Consider the following 22,210-nt stretch of genomic DNA (forward strand, 5'->3'; position numbering starts at 1 on the left):
TCAAAAGTTGCTTTTTCTTTACAAGTCTTCCCATAAGGTCTGCACCCCGGAGTTTTCTCTTGTACTGTTGTACATGAAACTGGTGTTGAGTGGGTGGAATTCAATGAAGCTGTCAGCTGAGGACATGTGAGGCATCTATTTCTGATCTATAACTAGAGACTCTGATGTACTTATCCTCTTGTTTAGTTGTACATCTGGCCTTCCACATCTCCTTCTGTTCTTGTTAGAGTCAGTTGTCCGTTGTCTTTGAAGACTGTAGTGTACACCTTTGTATGCAATCCTCGTTTTTGGTAATTTCAAGTATTGTATAGCCTTCATTCCTCAAAACAATGATTGACTGATGAGTTTCTAGAGAAATCGGTTTCTTTTTTTGCAATTTTTAACCTAATATTGACCTTAAGACTTGCCAGTCTATTGCATACTGTGGCAACTCAAAAACAAACACAAAGACAATGTTAAGCTTCATTTAACAAACCAGATAGCTTTCAACTGTGTTTGATATAATGGCAAGTGATTTTCTAGTACCATGATTGATTATCATGATTACTCAAGGATAATGTGTTGGAGTGATGGCTGCTGGAAATGGGGCCTGTCTAGATTTGATAAAAAATGACTTTTTCCAAATAGTGATGGTGCTGTTTTTTTTACATCAGTAATGTCCTGACTATACATTGTGATCAGCTGAATGCCAAAGTTGAATTAAAGTACCAACTTCCTTCCAAAACAGCAAAACCTGAACATTATTCCAAACTTTTGGTCACCTGTGTGCATGTGTGTGTGTGTGTGTGTGTGTGTGTGTATTTAAATAGTAAAAAAGATTTGTATTTTTTATTTATTTAGATAACTTTACAGATGAATGATTCTTGTCTTTTAATCCGCTTTTTCTTTTTTCTTATAAAAAAAACTTGTACACTCCACTTGGTAGAAGCACTCTGGTAATAGTACCATATAACGACTACAATGTTCAGAACTGATAAAAAAAAAAAGTAATAAATATTGAAATATATATCCTTGATTATGTATTTTATTGTACTATTATTATTATAAAATAATCATCAATTTATATTCATCCAACATACCCTACCACTTCTGCCATAAAGTACATTCCCTTGCACTGAAAACAGATTTGTATTTGTACATCATATATATATATGTAAAAAATGTCTTATTGTGTATTTATATATATATATATATATATATATATATATATATATATATATATATATATATACTTATATTTCTATATCTATCTATATTTTATTTTTATCAAAAAAAATTGATTATTATCTCTGTCTTGTTGTTATATTTTTTTGTGCACTGGAAGCTTCTGTCACCAAGAAAAATTCCTTGTATGTGGAAAAACTTGGCAATAAAGCTCATTCTGATATTCTGATTCTGTTTCGACCGTGCCATCTTCACCACGGAAATTACTCGAATATTTTGACTTTGGGGTTAAATTTAGGAAGTTAGTTGGTGGACTATATCAAAATATAAGCAGCTGTGTCATATTACCTAGTGGTACCACCCCAAGCTATAAGGTTGATGTGGATATCCTCCAAGGATGCCCCATTTCACCATATCTGTTCATTTTAGCAACAGAAATGCTAGCAATCTGCCTAAAAAACTGTAATGATATTAAAATACTTAATGTACTTGGCAAAGACATCATCATCAGCCAACTAGCAGATGACACTACGTTATTTTTAAAAGACAGATATCAAATTCCAATAACAATAGCAAAAATAGAAAAAAACTCAAAAGCTTCAGGGTTAACATTAAATTTAAAGAAATGTGAACTGTTTGCTGTACATGACACATCACTGATAGAAATGTGTAATATCCCTATTAAGTCAGAAATCAAATATTTGGGAATTTACCTTTCAAAGCACCAAAAACAAAGCCAATATCTAAATGTGGAAAATAAAATTAAAGAATGTAAGTCAAAACTAAATGCATGGCTTCAAGTAGACCTATCAATACTTGGTCGAATTTGTCAAGATGTATTTATACAGCCAACTCCAATGCCATCCCACACAAATTAAAATCCATTCTAACTTAATTTGGAGAAACAGACCTCATTATCTGAAAAAAAGAAGTATGGTTGAAGATATAAAGGATGGAGGACTTCGAGTTATTGGCTTTGATTGTCTTAATAGAACCTTAAAAATAAATTGGTTGAAGTCCTGGATCAAACACAGCGGCTCATTTTGGTATTGTATCCCAGAGAACATATTCAAAAAAGTTGGAGGCCTGGATTTTCTTCTCAGGACGGACTTTAATATTGGCAAATTACCTATATAACTATCAGAGTTCCACAAACAAATACTGTTATATTGGAAAATGTTATATGTACATACATTTTCACCACACACCTCTGTAATCTGGAATAATCAATCTGTATTACACCGCAACAGATCTTTGTTTTTAAAGATTGTTTTGGGAGGAATATATGACCATGACTGACTTAATGGATGCCAGTGGCAATCTTTTAAACTATGAACAATTTTGCACTAAACATCATTTCAAACCCTCACAATTCATGCACTTCCCCAAGAATTTGTTTTTCTAACAAGAAATATATTAACATACCAAATGATACAGCCACGACTGGCTCCAATTTCAATTCAAGGAATTTTAATTTGGGATAAAAAGTTCAATAATAATTTTATTAGAAGTTGTTTCACTGAAAACCTTACCCCGAAAAGTCCAACAAAAATGGCATCCTGCATAAATGTTAAACAAATTAAATAACTAAACTAAGAACTATGTATTTAACACTTCCTAACTCTTGCAATAAACAAAAAATCTTCACCTCGGAAATGCTGCACACTCGGCGCATGCGCAGTTCACTGTTTGACCCGGAGAGAAGCAGTGTCGCCATTTTGGTTCTGAAGGGGGGCCTGCTGTCACCACGTGAAGGCGAGGAGCCCCAGACAGCGAAGTTCGGGGGGCATTTAGGATACAGTAGACAATCCGACCAGAATATAGCGGATTCCGATTCATGATCACAGCAAAGTCACGGTGATCGCCATTCAAGTAGCACCATGCCTTCGATCACTCTGCCGCCGAAGGAGAACGCTCTCTTTAAGAGAATATTGGTAAGTTGGGAGAAATCTGCAAACGAGCGCTGGATTGTTAATAATAGAAAGCAAGCGTATGTCAGTCGCTTTCCTATTTTAGCCAGGATCCCTCTGCGCTTACCTCACGAGAGACCCGCTATAAGCTTTTTGCGACCTAAGAGTTATTTGACTATAACATGACTATCAGCTCGTGCACATTCACGCACTTTAAAAGCACTACGTGCCGAATACAGAGCTGCTAACTGCTTTAGCACGTTCAGCCCATAATTTGTGATTTGGTACTAACCACATCGCCGAAGTAAACATTAAACACTGCTTATGAGGTCAGTTTAAAGCTTCATCAACATTAAAATGTATAATTGGATAGTTTCTATTCCAATTTTGTCGTAAAAACAGCTTAGAAACTGACCAGTCATCATGAAAGTTGAGCTGCGTAAAGCAACATTTTAAATCGCAAAATTGCTATAAATATGTTACAGAACGAATTGTTTCGGACGCTTTATTGGAAATACATAGCCTCAAATGCTCAATCTTTGTGCAGTATACTTTTAATAGTGGCACTTTTACGAGTACTGAAGTCCACGCCTCAAAACGGCTGTCAGATCCAAAATTGCACGAACCTTGCTAACGTGTTCCCCCTCAGAAGACCGGTTTAAAAGGTTAGTTCATCCAAACAAACTAAAAAATCTTATTATTTACCCTCCCACCTGTCATTCCAGATCTGGGACTTTCTCATGCAGAACACAAATTATGATGTTTAGAAGAGTATTTCAGCTCTGTAGTCCATACAATGGAAGTGAATGGTGGACAGAACGTTGAAGCTCCAAAAAAGGAAATAAAGGCAGTATAAAAGTAATTTATGACACCAGTGTTTAAATCCATGTATTCAGAAGTGATATGATAGGTGTGGGTGTGAAGCAAATCAATATTTAAGTCTTTTTTTTTTTTACTATAAATCTCTTTACCAGCCCCAACCAGTAGGTGAATACATGTGAAAGTGTGGATTTGCTTAGATTAAAAATTAAATATTGATCTGTTTCTCACCCACACCTATCATATCACTTCTGAAGATACAGTTGAAACCACCGGAGTCATATGGATACATTTTATGCTGCCTTTATGTGCTTTTTGAAGCTTCGAAGTTACAGAGCTGAGATATTATTCAAAAAATATTTGTTTGTTTTCAGCAAAAGAAAGTCATATAAATCTGGGATGGCATCAGGGTGATTAAATAATGAGAGGATTTTCATTCAAGTATCCCTGTAAAAAATGTCTTGAGGTTCGTAAAGATACCAAAAGAGAATATATGTCGGGAGTGTAGCTTGACAGGTTGGTTGAGTTTCAAAACTTAAAGAGCTGTCTACCTAGACAGCATTTTTGGGCATCGTTGGCATGTTTGAGGTCAGTTCAACTGTCTAGGTAGGTAGCTAACTATTTTTTAATACACATCTGAGTACAAAATACTAGGAAATAGTTTTTTTTCACAGTGACTTGTATAGTTATATATTAAGTTGTTCTAAATGTGGTATAATAACTCAAAACATTTTTGCACAGTCATTGCTCTCAATTAGATTGTAATATACCAGCAGAGTAAACGTCCAAATGGTTGATTTTGTGTTGTCCAAGTTTTGAAGTTGGTTAGACATTTCAGACCTCTAACATCTGTTTATTTTTTGCTTTCTAACATCTGTTTCTGTTTTTGTGCTGTCACAGGTAGGCAGAGCAAATTTAGTTGAAGTCCTTCAGACAATCTGATTTCTCAAGCTCACATATAGCCTCAAGTCATCAAAACAAGGCAAACAGCCACGCTAAAGGGCTCTGTTAATCATGCTTGTGCCAGAGGAGCATTCCTGCTCATTACTGTTATATTGATATTTATCCGACTGCATTTTTGAACATCTTAACTATTAAAGGGATAGTTCAACCAAAAATTAAAATTCTCTCATCATTTACTCACCCTCATGCCATCTCAGATGTCTCTGACTTTCGTTCTTCTGCAGAACACAAAAGAAGATATTTAGAAGTGTATTTCAGCTCTGTAGGTCCATACAATGCAAGTGAATGGTGACCAGAACTTTGAAGTGCTAAAAAGCACAAAGTCTCCAGTGGTTTAATCAATGTCTTCTGAAGCGATCCAATTGGTTTTGGGTGTTTTTCATGGCACAACTTGCCATTGCAGTCTCAAGGCATGATCGTGATTTGAAGCTCAATTATTCTAGTTCTTGATGCATGTGCAGCAGACTAGATGTTGCTAGGAAGTGTAATCTAGCTTGAAATCATGATTACCAAGGAGACTGCCGATGTCAAGATTTATAGTGAAAATGTATATTTTGGTTCATTTTGAACCTAAACAGATCACTTCAGTAGATGGATTAAACCACTGGAGTTGTATGTATTACTTTTATGCTGCCTTTATATGCTTTTTGGGGCTTCAGTGTTTTGGTCTCCATTCCATGGTTGCCATATAAATCTTCATTTACGTTCTGCAGAAGAAAGTCGTACACATCTGGGATGGCATGAGGATGAGTAAATGAGAGAATTTTCATTTCTGGATGAACTATCCCTTTAACTGGGAATCTGTTTGTAATCAGCATTTCATAGCCTTCCTAAGCCTGCCATGGGCTTTTTTGCTGCACTGTGAACCACATTCAATAAGAGTTACATGACAGAAGTCAGTAAGAAAGAATTTAAGGGAGCATTGGTACAGAAGGAGCGGCTTACTTCTCGAATCCTTTCGCTGCCAATGATCCAGTGCATGTCTTTGCAAGAGTTCACTCTTTTAGTCTTTGTGTATTTGCATCTCTTCTACAGGATGTCAAGGTGATTCACACTTGTATCATACTCTGATTTTGAAGTTGGTTTAATTAGCCTTTTATACACCCACTTTCTCTACGTTTTTGGTTTGATGTTTCTGGTTTTAAATGTTAAGTCGAAGATTGCTAACCACACACCTTAGCCGACTTTCATTTCGGCTTAATATGCAGTTAAAGTCTTTTTAAAGAGCATGGTATTCCTATTTGATGTTTTGTAGAGATGCTACGAACGCAAGCAGTACAGAAATGGGCTCAAGTTTTGCAAACAGATCCTGTCCAACCCAAAGTTTGTCGAACACGGAGGTAAGACCTTGTTGTTCAGATTGAGTTTTTAATAGGTGCGTCAGGCACTTATCGCTTAATTTTCTCTTAAAGGAATAGTTTGCTCAAAAATTTCAATTCTGTTATTTACTCACCTTCATGGCATCCAAACCCATATGACTTTATTTCGTATGCAGATCACAAAAGGAGATATTTTAATAAATATTTTAGTCTGTTTTGAATACAATGGCTTTGGTTGGTGCTTCATTTTTAAATTTAAAAAAGCTCTCAAAAGTACAATAAAAGTAGTTTTTTAAGAGAAGTTAGATCACAGAGAACTTAACACTAGTTTGTTGAACAAGCTTCTCTCATAGCCCTCATGAATGCACAACGGACAAAGATTTGCACTGAGAAACTATTTAAGTTTCAGATTGTTTCTCACCAAGACCTACCATGTGTTTTCAAGCAGACCCGGAACAAGGCTTGACAGTGCGAGTGTTTCACTTGTATTTGCGACTAAAAATAGATGTATGCAAACTGTAAAATATATTTAGGAGTGCTTGTGGAAATAAAAAGTATTTTAATTTTTATTCAAGCAGCCTATTTTCTCAACAAAATGTTTCATAAAACAACAACGACGTGATCCACTCTTCAGCGCAAAGGGACCTCTAGAATTAAAAAAAAAAAGAAAAGGAAAAACAATTCAAGAGTGACTACTCAGTGAGCTAAATAGATGGCTAAAGTTAGCTAGCAACATACGCAAAGTATGAAGCTTGTTAATCATTATTTCCAAAGACCAAGTGTGGGTGGACTGGGTAGCTCAGCAAGTATTGACATTGACTACCACCCCTGGAGTCACTGGTTCGAATCAAGAGTGTGCTGAGTGACTCCAGCCAGGTCTCCTAAGCAGCCAATTGGCCCGGTTGCTAGGGAGGCTAGAGTCACATGGGGTAACCTCCTCATAGTCACGATTAGTTGTTCTCGCTCTCAATGGGGTGTGTGGTAAGTTGTGCGTGGATCGCGGAGAGTAGCATAAGCCTCCACATGCTGTGAGACACTGCGGTGTCGTGCACAGCGAGCCACATGATAAAATGCGTGGATTGACGGTCTCAGGCGTGGAGGCAACTGAGATTCGTCCTCTGCCACCCGGATTGAGATGTGTAACCGCGCCACCACGAGGATCTAGTAAGTAGTGGGAATTGGGCATTCTAAATTTGGGGAGAAAGGGGGATAAAAATAAATAAATACCAAGTGGACAGAAACTAAAGTTTCGACTGAAACAGTCAATACCGAGGAGTAGATGGACAAGGAAGGCAACGAAGTAAGGTTAACTGAAGCCCCCGGCGGCGATACCAGTTCATCCTCCACACCTGCTAGGAAATTAAATTTGAACACACAGTGGCAGAGAATATTCCCATGGCTCATTTTTGAGGACAACTTAATGTACTGCAAGTACTGCAAAGGACAGAAGCAAGCGGGCAACACAGCCTTTGTTACGGCCAACCCTCACCTTAAACAAGATACCGTACAGAAACTGTAAATCGCTGAGGCGTGGACTGTGCAGAGATGCGTACGTCACGGTAGAATACAAAGGCTCTGGAACCTTGCAGGTGGCTATGAGAAGCCATGTGCTGCTCTCCCAAGAGGAAAAGAGGAGACAGCTGAAAATAAAATGTAATATCTCGCGTTATATTGCGAAAGAGGAGGCGGCCTTGGTGAAGTTTGGACACTTATTTTCCTTCAAGAAAAACGGAGTGGAAATAAATCCAACATAGTTTAAAGTATAGATTATTATTAAATAAAAAATAATGTGTTTAACGTCTCTACTGTAACTACACTGTCTAACGTGGTACAGCTTTGGGAATACAGGAAAACCACTTGAGATGGTATGTTTATTCATTTGGAACACAATAAAGAAGGACTCTTTGAGCATGCGTAAAATACTAGCTCACTCTTGTCACTAAGCCTCCTCTGGCTTAGTTGGGAAGTCATTACAAGTGGAAGTAAAAGTAATGATTTCAATAATTGAGTAAGAGTAAAAAAGTATCCAATTAAAAGAATACTCAAGTAGCAAGTAACTAGTTACTTTCATATGTAACATATTACACATGTACTACCCAATATTCCAATACATAATATACATTTAACATGTATTACATAATAATAATAAGTTAATTATAGTTGGTGCCGTTTGAGTATTTCTGTAACTGCTAATCTCCTGGGATTTTCACACACAACAGTCTCTAGAATTTACTCAGAATGGTGCCAAAAACAAAAAATATCCAGTATGTGGTTTTTCTGCGGACGGAAATGCCTTGTTGATGAGAGCGAGTATGGCCAGACTGGTTCAAACTGACAAAGTCAACGGTAACTCAGATAACCGCTCTGTACAATTGTGGTGAGAAGAATATCATCTCAGAATGCTATTCTGAGACGCAGGTTGGTGCTGTTTAGGCAGCATGAGTGGGACCTAATATTTGGCAGGTGGTTTTAATGTTGTGGCTGATGGTGTATATACATTTGTTATATAGACTATACTGTATAGTGACATTTCTGTCACTCACCCTCAAGTCTATGTATTTCTCTCTTTCACAGAACACAAAAGGAGACATTAGGCAGAATGTTTGTCACTACTTACTGTCCTTGCTAACATTATGCCTAATGTCTTCTTTTGTGTTCTATGGAAGGAAGAATATCATAGTCCTTCAAGTTTGCAGTTGGTGAGTAAGTGATGCCAGAATTTTCAATTTAAGTGAACTATCATTAAATACTCAGTCAATACTCAGCAGTTACATTAGAAATGGCTGTTTAATGTTGACAAAATGCATTAAAAATGTTAACAAATGAATCCTGCGAGAGAACCTTTCTTGTATAATATTTATATTAAAGACAAATAATAGTATTTTCATATGTATATTTTTTAAATTACAACATTTGTACTATAATTGTATTATTAATGTATAGTGTTACATATTGAAATTGTCTGGTTCATATGGCAGAGAAAATATTTAAATGCGTCAGATGGAGCTCCAGAGAGATCAGAGATGTGACCTGTTTAAGCGTTTCTCTTCACTCTGCAGCTGTGTAATTCTGGGGTATTACAAAATGCATTTTTGCTATTTCTGCCTTGTCAAATATGCTATATTATGACTAATGAGGGAGCACCACGATATGAAAGGCGACCAAAGTAGCACTTGCAATGTTGACTGCTTTGTTCATTATAAACAGGAGTGATAGTTTTAACACATCGCACAGAGTTAGTATTGTCAAATTAAACGGTTTATAGATCTGTAACAAAACGCACTTCCTGCTCACGTTATTTTTCGTTATTGACGTTTTAATCAGTCAACATCCCCAGTTTGGCAATTCAAATTCTCTTTTACTTGCCCTTTAAAAAATCCACTTGTCGTGGACAAGCGTAAATGTCCAGCCCTGCTTTTTAAACTTTAAAGTGTGGTACTATCCACTGCCATTTTGCTGAAAATATTGACCACAATACTCATTAAAACGTCTTTTGAGTTCTGCATAAAATTAAGTGTGTAAATTGACTATATAATTTTTGGGTGAACTATTCCTTTAATATTGACAAATACCAGTTATTGCAGAGCACATGATCGTCACACTTTCTGTCCATATCTGACTTTCTTCATACAGAAACACTAGCAATGAAGGGACTGACTCTGAACTGCTTGGGCCGAAAGGAGGAGGCATATGATTTAGTACGACGGGGTTTACGAAATGACTTGAAGAGTCATGTCTGTATCCTTAAAACTTTCACACTGTCAGAAGCTCACAGCAGTGCTCTGCTCTGGCATAGCCCAATGACAACGTGAGGCACTTTGTGATTCCTAATATGCCAGGGATTACCCCCATAGCGTATTTTAAGAGAGACTTGCAGTGCTGTTTTCTGTCCTTAACTCCTCCTCCCCAGGTTGGCACGTGTACGGTTTGCTTCAGCGCTCAGATAAGAAGTATGACGAGGCCATTAAGTGCTACAGGAATGCTCTGAAATGGGACAAAGACAATCTGCAAATCCTCCGAGATCTCTCACTGCTGCAGATCCAAATGAGAGACCTGGAAGGTTACAGGGTAAGGTATTTTGTATGCAAGCCTTTGTGTCAAGGAACAATTATGTTCTATGGAAACCTTTTATCTAATTTCTCTCTCATAGGAGACCCGGTACCAATTACTGCAGTTGCGGCCGGCTCAGAGAGCGTCCTGGATTGGCTATGCCATTGCGTACCACCTTCTGGAAGATTATGAGATGGCAGCGAAGATTGTGGAAGAGTTCCGCAAAACACAACAGGTCTCTTTCAAATTTCCATGTCAGTAATAACAGACACAAAGTGGGAAAGCTCACTTTTGCATATTTCTAATGCAAGTAGGTAATACCGAGGTGTTTTTGTTTGTTTGTTTTTAGATTTATATTTGTACAAAATTTGTGTACTGAAGATAGTAGTTTAAGTCTCAAACTACTGTAAATTCATTTATACATTTCAGTTCATATATCTGTTTTATTGTGGCATGTGTGACTTGTCTTTTTAAGAAAATTGCAATCGGTTGTGTGTTTTCGGGTGTCTTTCAGACATCTCCGGATAAGGTGGATTACGAGTACAGTGAGCTGTTGCTGTATCAGAATCAGCTGTTGAGGGAGGCTGGGCTTTTCAAAGAAGCTCTCGATCACTTGACCAGCTATGAAAAACAAATTTGTGACAAACTGGCTGTGGAGGAGACACGAGGTGTGTTTGTGGGATCTTACCAGGGTTTCTGACAAAACAAATGATTAGGGAGCCATTGGCTCTTAACGGAATAATCAGAGTGCAATAAAAGTTAAGCGCACCACAAACATTTTATTCAACTTGTCTTACTGCAAGGTGGTTACAATGGAAGTGAATGGGGCCAGTCCATAAAGGTTAAAATACTTGCTGTTTCAAAAGTATAGCAACAAGACGTAAACAGTAATCATGTTAACATGATATTGGTGTGTTAAAAGTTCTAAATAACCTTTTCTGTGTAAAGTTATAGCCGGTTTTACAGCTTGGTTGCCATGACGACATAAGGCTTAAAACAACTGTAACAACAATGATTTAAACAAATTTACAGCTCAAATAGTATATGAGTTTTAACAAAAGAATTAACTGGGCTTTTATTAATTTATTAGCTTCATATTTCTGCCTTTAAATCCTCCAAAAATGTGTGGGGGCAGTCAAAATAATTTTTTGTGGTAATCAACATTAAGATGCTTCAAATAACCTTAACATGTATTGAAATTTGTGTCACTATTTATTTATTTATTTATTTATTTTGAGAATAAGTACTCATTTTCATGAGCCATGTCATGATATCACTTCCAAAAACTCAAATACAGTTGAAGTCAGAAGTTTACATACACTTTTGCCAAATACATTTAAACTTGTGTTTTTCCACAATTCCTGACATTTAATCATAAAAAACATTCCATGTCTTAGGTCAGTTTGGATCATCACTTTATTTTAAGAATGTGAAATATCAGAATAATAGTAGAAATAATTAATTATTGCAGCGTTTATTTCTTTAATCACATTCCCAGTGGGTCAGAAGTTTACATACACTTTGTTAGTATTTGGCAGCATTTTGTTTAACTTGGATCAAACGTTTTGGGTATCCATTCACAAGCTTCTCACAATAAGTTACTGGAATTTTCCTCAAGGTAGAACTGGTGTAACTGAGTCAGGTTTGTAGGCCTCCTTGATCGCATGTGCTTTTTCAGTTCTGCCCACCAATTTTCTATCAGACTGAGGTCAGGGCTTTGTGTTCTTCGGCTTGCAAGCCTCACCCTTTTAGCTCCAAACATAATGTTGGTCATTATGGCCAAACAATACAAATTTTGTTTCATCAGACCAGAGGACATTTCTCCAAAAATCTTTGTCCACATGTGCACTTGCAAACTGTAGTCTGGCTTTTTTTTATGTTGGTTTTGGAGCAGTGGCTTCTTCCTTGCTGAGCCGCCTTTCAGGTTATGTCGATATAGGACTCGTTTTACTTTGAATATAGATACTTGTCTACCTGTTTCCTCCAGCATCTTCACAAGGTCCTTTGCTGTTGATCTGGAATTGATTTGCACTCTAAATTAATCTCTAAGAGACAGAATGTGTCTCCTTCCTGAGTAGTATGATGGCTGCGTTGTCCCATGGTGTTTATACTTGCATACAATTGTTTGTACAGATGAACGTTGTACATTCAGGCATTTGGAAATTGCTCCCAAGGGTGAACCAGATTTGTGGAGATCCACAATATGTTTTCTGAGATCTTGGCTGATTTCTTTTGATTTTCCCATAATGTCAAGCAAAGAGGTACTGACAATGAAGGTAGGCCTTAAAATACATCCACGGGTACACCTCCAATTGACTCCATTTAGCCTATCAGAAGCTAATTGCCTAAAGGCTTGACATAATTTTCTGGAATTTTCCAAGCTGTTACAAGGCACAGTTAACTTAGTGTATGTAAACTTCTGACCCACTGTAATTGTGATTATAGTCAATTAGAAGTGAAACAATCTGCGTGTAAACAATTGTTGGAAAAATTACTTGTCTTTGCAAAACTATAGTTTACTAATAATCTGTGGAGTGGTTAAAACATTTACAGATGTTTCATTTGTGTTGCATTTCCGGCCATTTTAGTCTCAGTCTAGGTCCTGGATTTATTGACAGTTTGTGCTGTTACAGTTTTACTGAAGCATTGTTTGGCCATGTCTGTAGGAGAGCTTCTTCTGAAACTGGATCGGGCTGGTGAAGCTACAGAGATCTATTACCGACTGCTGGAGAGAAACCCTGAGAACTGGAGCTACTATCAAGGGCTAGAGAAAGCACTCAAACCAAGTACATATATGCAGATTTGATCAGATTCTTATTTACACTGAAACTGCTAATCCTGGCAATTTTCTTTTCCTTCAGAACCTTATTATGTTTCATAAATGTATTTTTTTCAGAGAGTGCAGAGGAGAGACAGAAAATCTATGAAGATGCCTGGGTTAAGTATCCAAAAGGCCTGGTGCCAAGAAGACTTCCTCTCAGCTTCCTCACAGGTCTGTGCCAATCTTGTTAAATCAATAGGGCTGTTCTTCTTTCATAATGTGTCTGTGTGCATGACTGCATTTGGTTCTTGTAGATGAGAAGTTTAGAGAGTGTCTGGATCGGTACCTGCGGATGAACTTCAGCAAAGGATGCCCGCCTGTCTTTACCACGCTCAAGTCAATCTACCCTCATAAAGACAAGGTGAGATAGGGCCATTTCTCAGTAGAAATATGTACTGGAACTTTGTGGTCCACTAATTAGAGAAGACATCTCTTGGAGTAACAACATGCCATCTTTTCACCTTCTGCAGGCGGCGATAATTGAGGAGTTAGTTGTGGGCTATGAAAAAAGTTTGAGATCCTGTAAAATGTTCAACCAAAATGGTGAGTAAATTAAAAATATGAAAGCTTTTAATTCAGCTGGTACATGTTTTTCACTGTGTGCTAATGAATTGATACCAATTTAGTAATATTAGACGTAGGTAAACTTAATAGCGTAGTTCAAGCAACAATGGCAATTCTGACATTTATTCTTCCTATTGTTGTTCCAAACCCATATGACTTCTGTTGAACAGAAGTTCACACAAGAATTTAAGGGCTCAATGCTAAGGATTTTTTTTTTTTCTGCTACTTTTTTCAGATACATTTTAGTTTTAGCAATGTGTTTTTATATGTACACGGTATCTGCCTGGAATAATATCTAATATTTTTCATTAAATATTAGTTTTTTTTTTTAAGTAGTATTTTTTTAAGCAAGCTTTGCTTTTACAATACAAAAGATTACTGGTTAATTTGTCTGTCCGGGTGGCGGTGGACGAATCTCAGTTGCCTCCGTGTCTGAGACTGCCAACTAAACCTCTTATCACGTGGCTTGTTTAGCGCATTGCTACGGAGACATAGCCTGTGTGGAGGCTTCGCGCCATCCCACCAACTCACCACGCGCCCCACCGAGAACAAACCCCATTATAGCGACCACAAGGAGGTTACCCATGTGACTTTAACCTCCCTAGCAACTGGGTTGCTTAGGAGACCTGGCTGCATTCACTCAGCATGCCCTGGGATGCGAACTCCAGGGGTGGTAGCCAGCGTTACCCAGGCCCCCTCAAACAAAAGATTAATAAAAGAGTAGATTTGATTCCTTTTGTAGACTAATTAAAGAAGAAAAAAAATCACATGACATGTTCTTTTTAAAATGTCTCTATGTGAACGATTGCTCATGTTGTAGGTGAATTTGCATCAGCTCACTAATAACTGCATGCCGGTGTGTTCATGTTTACTGATCTTAATTGACTGAATGGGAACTAGCTTTAGAGTAGGTTGAGGCAGTAAAGTGGTGTTTAGCAGCCGGTAAGACATTTTCCTAAAAGTTTGCCCTGGCAAGCTGTTTAAAACTCCCAAAATTAACTTAAAAACCCCTTTGTTTTTGGCCAGATTTTGTTCTCAATGATGTTGCACTTGTTTGTTTTTCGATTTCGTAGGAAGTGTACATGGGCCTTAACGGTGACATGTTTGATTTGTAAGCTGCAGCTGAGGGGAAGACTTGAGTACATGGCAAATACAATTTCAGTCTATTCCTCAACTAATGCTACTGTATGACTTAAGACTTGGAATATGGTGCTTATTTCATGTCAATTTGGAACTTGACAGCTTAAGGTCCTTCACTTTCCTTAAAAGCAAAAGTGTAGCTAGAAATTTTTTCTGCATTCCTGCTTTTGTGTTCCATGGAAGTCAGTCAGTCATACGGCTCTATTCCTTTAATGACAAATGGCAGTAGTAATGTAGTTATCAATAGATTGTGCCAAAGTTCTGAGTGTTCTGACAGCTGATTATTAATGTGATTTTTAGATGATGGGAAAATGGAGCCTCCCACCTCTTTACTATGGGTTCAGTATTTCCTGGCCCAGCATTTCAACCATATCGGCAAACAGATGCTTGCCCTAGAATACATCAACGCAGCCATTGAAAGCACCCCCACCCTCATAGAGCTCTTCCTCATCAAAGCGAAGATATACAAGGTAAAACACACTTTGTCCATCAAACAGCTCTGAATGAAACATAGTTTAAGAGTGTTTCTCAATGTTCTTTCATGAGACTGAAGACATTAAAAAGAACAGATGTGTCTCTATTCCAAAGCTGATTACCATTATTTTCCTTGTCTCACTCTTACTCATGTTCTCTTGAAAGCATTCAGGTAACATCCGTGAAGCTGCTCGTTGGATGGACGAGGCCCAGGCTCTCGACACTGCTGACCGCTTCATTAACTCCAAGTGTGCTAAGTATTTGATCAAGGCTGGCCTTATCAAGGAGGCAGAGGAGATGTGTTCCAAGTTCACACGGGTAAGTCATGTGCTTGTGAGAACAATTGCTGTATAACAACACCAATTAATGTCCCTTTTATTGCGAGTTGGTTCATTTGGTGTCCATCTTGGCAATGCCTCATCTTTTTCCCAACTCCCCCTGTTTTCCATTAGTTGTACAAACAGAAATATCGAGTCTTGCAGTTTCTCCCTTTCATTTTTCTAGGACTAATTTGTCCCTTCTATTCTGTCTCTGGTAATATTAATGTGATTGTATTCAACTTTGTCGCTGTTCTTCAGGAAGGTACTTCTGCAGTAGAGAATCTGAATGAGATGCAGTGCATGTGGTTCCAGACAGAGTGCGCTCTGGCCTACAAATCCTTGAACAAATACGGAGAGGCGCTGAAGAAGTGCCATGAAATTGAGAGAGTGAGTTCTTTGTATTATCCTCATTCGAGGCCACAGCAACACATACCATTTGAGGTTTAGTTCAGCTTTAAATCTATAGTTTAAAAACTGGTGGACCAATAGCGAACACCCTTGTCTGCTCTATATCTGTAGGTTTGAGCACAAAGATCATTCCTAAATTTCAAGTAGCATTAGTTCATCATTATTTTTCAGATCTTTAAAGTTATCTTCTTGCTCATCCTGAATTTTACTCTGTGTCTTTTACAGCACTTTGTGGAGATAACGGACGACCAGTTTGACTTCCACACATACTGCATGCGGAAGATGACACTGCGCTCGTACGTGGATTTGCTCCAACTGGAGGATGTGTTGCGCATACACCCTTTCTACTTCAAGGCAGCGCGCACGGCCATTGAGATCTACCTCAGCCTTCATGATAACCCGCTTTCTGATGACAACAAGGAGTCACAGGCAGACAATGGTACTTACAAAACACATTCAAACAAACTTCACGATCAGTTTCAAAGCAGATTGATATAGGCTCTTATGAAGTGGGGTTTTCTTTTTTAACTACTGTGTTTCTTCCATAGACAACCTGACGGACAAAGAGCTGAAAAAGTTGCGAAACAAACAGAGACGTGCCCTAAAGAAAGCTCAGTTAGAGGAGGAAAAGAAGAATGCTGAAAAAGAGAAACAGCTGAAGAACCAAAAGAAGAAAAAGGAAGAGGATGAAGAGGAGATTGGAGGACCTAAAGAGGAGCTAATACCAGAAAAACTGGCAAAGGTGTGTGTGTGTGTATGTATGATACGTTCAAAGATTCTTGCTCTGTAGAGGAAGTCTATATAGAAGAACATTGGAACGAAGGTTTCTGATTGGGTCCATCTGATGTTTTTTTCCTTTTGCTGAGCGTCATGATGGCATGTCTTTTCTTTAGGTTGAGAATCCTCTAGAAGAAGCGGTTAAGTTTCTGACTCCCCTGAAGAATTTAGTAAAGAATAAAATAGACACGCACCTACTGGCCTTCGAGATCTACTGCAGGAAAGGTGAGCACACTGAGTAACTCGTCAAAGTTAATCATAATGTATAGAGGGTTCCCCACGTTCATGGAAAACCTGGAAATATCAGGCAATTTTATATTTGAGAATTCCAGTCCTCAAAAACTCATAGCAATGAATAAAATCTTATCTTTCTAGTTATGCTCTAAAATATTTCATTGGCTAGAAATAGCTCTTTGTGAGTGTAATCTCTGTATAGTCAGAAGTCATTGAAATTAATTATTAAAAAACTGTGGGAAACTGTGATTCAGTGTTTTCAGTGATTCAAAACTCATGATGTGTTCTTGTGTTTGTAGAAAAGTATCTTTTGATGTTGCAGTCGATCAAGAGAGCTTACTCATTGGACCCTGATCACCCCTGGCTCCACCAGTGTTTAGTGCGATTCTTCAAAGGAGGTACAGAAAAGTGCTTGTACCTCAGTGATAGGACCTTGTCAATATAAAGCATATTTTCACTCTCAAATGCATATACAAGCAAGCTGAGATTTGCCTGTTTTTAGTGTCAGACAGTAAGGGCATGCCCGAGGCAGTGCAGACGGTTCTGAAGCAGGAGATCACGAAACTGTTCGGCGAGAGCGACCCCAAGACCTTCAACCAGAATTTCCTGAGCAAGCATGCCAATTCAATACCACACAGATTTGCAGGTACCCATACATGTTGTTCATTCATTTGGAAACTGCCACAAACAGTCCCAATGAAAAAGTTGAATAACTTAATACACATTCTTGGTCTAATTGTGCACAAAACATCTGTGCATGTTATACCCCAAATTCTTTTTAGAGTTTTTAGGAAAAATTGATTTTAAAAACCTCAAAAATTCTAGAATTGCTTACACATTTCTTGCCATGGAAATACCCATAGAAGCTGGAATGGCGTTAAAATCAATACCTTTAATACCTTTCACCTATTTATAGGCTATAAAATGTTTAAAGAGCATATAACAGCCATATCGCCATTGTTTCAAAATAAGAGTCACTTCTGTGTTTTGGGGTTGTTTACATTTAAAAGTCCCGCATTATCCACCAAATGGATTTTTTTTTGGACTCTTGTAGCCTCTATGTCTGTGCCTGTCATGGTAATGAAAGACTAAGAAAATGTAACATTCTATAAACCGTTTTATCTGCCTTTTTCACCACCTTAGTTAACGGTATGAACAAAATCCACTATTGGATTTTGGATAAAATCCATTATCTCTAGTCTTGATGTCAAAAATCCTACTTAAAAGTGGATTTAATTATTTATTTATTTATTTATTTTTTAGGGAAGTAGTCCTATCAATAGCAAAGTGCAAATGCGCATTCATAGCTAGCTTAATTCTGGTATGGGACACCCACTTTTCCTGATGCAAACAATTTCCAATGTATATAATCAAATTCTGCTATTCTTGTTGAATATCTTGTTTAAAGAAAACTGGCTTCTTTTATACTGAAGACATTCATTGGAATTGCTGTTCATTTTGCTGCCACGTTATCCAGTAAAATAGTTAACAGTAACTTTTTTCTTAATATTCTGTACATTTATATTGAAATAATGTGACGATAAAGGTTTATGTTTCTTTACATAGTAAAAGTACAGCCAATTAGTATCACAGAGTGAAGTATAGATGTTCTAAACTGTTTATGAAAAAACTGAGATTACAGTGATCAGATCAGAAGGGGAAAAAGTGGTATTGTGCATCCCTACTTAAGGCCCCAGCACACTTGTGGAGAAGTTCTCCTTCGTTCTCTGTTCAGAGGTAAAAATACGTTTGAAACAGTTGAGCAACAACATACTGTTTGCGATCATTCAAATACCTGCCACACTGCAGGAGGAGGCATTTAAAGTTACATTTAAATATGAGACGCTCAAGTCTGCAGGTAAAACCTTAACTAAAGTGACATTGAAATATGTTATCAATGACTCTTGCCTCATTCTATGAGTAGAATTCACATGAAGTCAGTAAAAGAAGCTGTTTTAACCACTAGATGATGATTTAATGTAAAATAGATACAGTAGAAAATGCATAATTTGTCTTGTTTACATTCTGGCTTTACTGCGCTAACATGATGTATGCGGCAATCAAATGTGCAGAGTGCACTCCGTTATTGTAATTTATAATAACACTGATACTTACAGCAATGACTGGTGTATAAAAGAGTGTTAATGGGCAGAACACAGACAAAGGAATGATGATAGGCATATCTTACATTGGACAGATGTGTGAATAGCTTTGGCTGTAGATGGCACATGAGTGAATGGGCACTTAAAAGAAATATTCCAGGTTCAATACAAGTTGAGCTCAATCAACAGGATTTGTTTCAGAATGTTGATTGCCACAAAAATGTATTTCAAATCGTTCCTCCTTTAAAAAACAAAAAACGAAGTTACAGTGAGGCATTTACAATGGAATTGAATGGAGCCAATTTGTGGAGGTTTTAAACACAGAAATGTGAAGCTTATAATTTTATAAAAGCACTTGCATTAATTATTCTGTTTAAACTTCAGAATATTCCTTTAAACAGATTTGATTCCTTTTGTAGACTAATTAAGGAAAAAAATCTGGTCTTGGAAAATGTGTCTGTTATTTGTACAGATGTGTGTAAGTTTGCACCAGCTTGTTAATAGCTCTACACACTGCATTCATGTTGACTAATCTTAACAGACTGAACTGTTACGAACCCCTGAAACAAACTTAAAAAACACGTTCTTATGTAAGTTAAGTATGTGTGTGAGTGCCTCTAAGCTCGTCTGTTTTGCGGCTAAGTTTGTAATGTATTGTAATGCCTCATTTTGTTGTATGCAGCTTCTAAGATGATGGTCTGTCTGGACCCCTCCTCTGAGGGCATGGCTGCAGAGCTTGCTACCTCTTTGAATGAGTCCTTGACGGGCAGAACAATTCAGGTATTGTTTCTACAAAGAGAACAGTATAAGACTTATGTTATTTCATGAAAATCATTATGCCACATCTTTTTTGATTGAAAATTAGACGTGCACAGAGGTGACCCAGGCTTTGAGGGATGGCAGTCTGGGCTCGCAGCAGGAGAAAGTTGTCGAATCGTATCGTGCATTGTGCCACGGTCTCTACCCCTACGCCCTGGCTTTCATGCCCCCTGGATACCAGGACAACTCTGCAGTGACCACCAATGGTGACCTGTCACCCTGCGACCATGAGGACATGCCCAATGAGATGTGAGCATTTTTAGGAAAGAGCAGGGAGGCCCTTTTTTGGCCGTCAGCATTTTGAAACCAGACGCCCCACAGATGTTCAGACTCTACTGCACTAACGAGACCACAGTTACCTTCCGCCTTCACTTCCACTCACGGGAGCGAGCGAGCGAGCAAGCAATATGGGAAAATATCTGTTTTACTTCTTTTCTTTCTATCTGCTTTTTTTTTTTTTTTAAATGGCCAATTGCGTCTCTTATGCTAGAACAGAATAAACGGTATTACAGAAAATGTAAAAGATTGAGAAAGACCGTCACAGTGATCTTATTTGGCCTAAGTCATGTTTATCAGACAAAGACATCTGCTTTTCATGTTTTTAAGAGTAATTTATATAAAATAATATTAAAGAGAACAGAATAATATCAAAAGGAGCAATACTTTGGATCCTGGTTTTACTAACATGGTCGTGTGCCAAACCTGTGGGGCGGATGTTTAGATGCAGATAACGGCACCTGTTGAGAGGGGACTGGGTGGAGGTCAGGGGGAGTGTGGCAGTGAATTATTGTTGCATTGTGTTGCTGGGCACAAAGCAGTTTCAGGATCAGCCACCAGGGGAAACCAGCAGTCAAAGCCCAATATGACTGTCAGGAGGAGACTTTGTTCAGTCAATAAGTTGATAGTAGAATTGATTGAAAGGTTACCTGGAGTACCGAGGAGAGGCAGACTTGCATCTCTTTATTTTTCTCTTTCGTCCTCTGTTGCCTTTCGGTTATTCGGCGAATGTCTTCGAGGTGGCATCTATTGGACTTGTAGGACTTTTACTGTGACTGTTTCTTTTGGGTTTGTTTGGCTTATTTTATTTTTCTTCCACTCATTGTTTGGGTTCTCACATGATGGTTTCAAACTTTTGGTTTATAATTATTTTGTTTTTTTCCATAATGCAAGACTACAACAAGCAAGTCTGAATTCTGAGAACATGTTTCATCATTTGACACTCATGCAGTTACAAATAAAACAAAATAACATTATTGTGATACACTTCTCTTTTAAGTTTTTAATTTTCAAAATTGTTTGAACAAAGTAGAGTTTAACACTTTAATCTGAAAAGAATAAATCAGGGTCTGCTTAAGTTTATCAAAATAGTGTAGTATTTGTTGGATAAATGAGCTGGGATTTGTACTCCACCTGCCAGTATTGCCACACAGTTAGACGGTACTCTTTATACCTCTTAATAACCCTTAACATTTTATAGCTAATAGTGATGCCTCCATGTGGGGAATTTGTATGAGATTTACATTAATGGATGTATTATGTACTACATAAGTAGTAGTAATTTTAGACTTGAATGTAAGGTTATATGTTGAGTTAGAGCCTGGCTTTGGGCAGCCCATCCATCTGTCCCTTCTTGTGTAAGCTCTGAGAGTTAAGGAACATGTGGTCCAGGTTAAGGTAGGTAATGAGGAACTCTGGGAAATCATTCTTCTGCACTATTTCTAGAAACATGGACACAGCACCTGTTTGTCTCTAAAGAGAGTGGCAAGAGAAAATGTTGCTGTAACAGTTTGAGAACTTAAATTCCACCAAAGCTGCACATTTTTACATCTTCCAAGATATTGCTTGATCCTTAAAACAAGGGACCCAGATTTTACATTTGACATCAAGCAGTTACCCAATAAAGTTTAAAAATAGTTTATCGTACAATATAAATTTTGTCCTTAAAATCAAACATTGAAATATATAAAACAAATGCCATACAATTTGATTGGACACATGGCTGGCAAAAGATATGGGAAGAAATTTCCCTTTTGAAATTTAATAAGTTGATATTATCCATCCTAAATATACAAAAATTATACACGCAGAGCACTTAGTACATCATCTTATTCATGCGATTATCTAATCAACCATTCGTGTGGCAGTAGTGGAATGCATAAAATGCAGATACGTGTCAGGAGTTTCAGTTAATGTTCACATCAACCATCAGAATGGGGAAAAAATGTGATCTCAATGATTTCGACTGTGGCCAGATGGGCTGGTTTGAGTATTTCTGTAACTGCTGATCTCCTGGGATTTTCAGACACAACAGCCTCTATTGTGTAAC

The 22,210-nt window shown here is 37.6% G+C and overlaps 1 protein-coding gene across 1 annotated transcript; it reads left to right on the top strand.

The window, feature by feature from the left end:
- The first annotated feature begins 2,869 nt into the window (after nucleotides 1-2,869).
- Nucleotides 2,870-21,137, top strand: LOC127663397 (N-alpha-acetyltransferase 15, NatA auxiliary subunit-like). Its single transcript, XM_052154967.1, has 20 exons — nucleotides 2,870-3,098; nucleotides 6,112-6,196; nucleotides 9,809-9,913; nucleotides 10,086-10,243; nucleotides 10,326-10,460; nucleotides 10,740-10,893; nucleotides 12,892-13,011; nucleotides 13,122-13,217; nucleotides 13,301-13,407; nucleotides 13,517-13,589; nucleotides 15,051-15,220; nucleotides 15,390-15,542; nucleotides 15,803-15,931; nucleotides 16,178-16,391; nucleotides 16,501-16,694; nucleotides 16,846-16,954; nucleotides 17,263-17,361; nucleotides 17,466-17,609; nucleotides 19,748-19,845; nucleotides 19,931-21,137. The coding sequence occupies exons 1-20, from the start codon at nucleotides 3,045-3,047 to the stop codon at nucleotides 20,135-20,137; spliced, it is 2,604 nt and encodes an 867-aa protein (XP_052010927.1). The 5' UTR covers nucleotides 2,870-3,044; the 3' UTR covers nucleotides 20,138-21,137.
- The last annotated feature ends 1,073 nt before the right edge of the window (nucleotides 21,138-22,210 follow it).

The sequence above is a fragment of the Xyrauchen texanus genome, chromosome 23, assembly GCF_025860055.1.
Source record: "Xyrauchen texanus isolate HMW12.3.18 chromosome 23, RBS_HiC_50CHRs, whole genome shotgun sequence".
NCBI lineage: Eukaryota > Metazoa > Chordata > Actinopteri > Cypriniformes > Catostomidae > Xyrauchen > Xyrauchen texanus.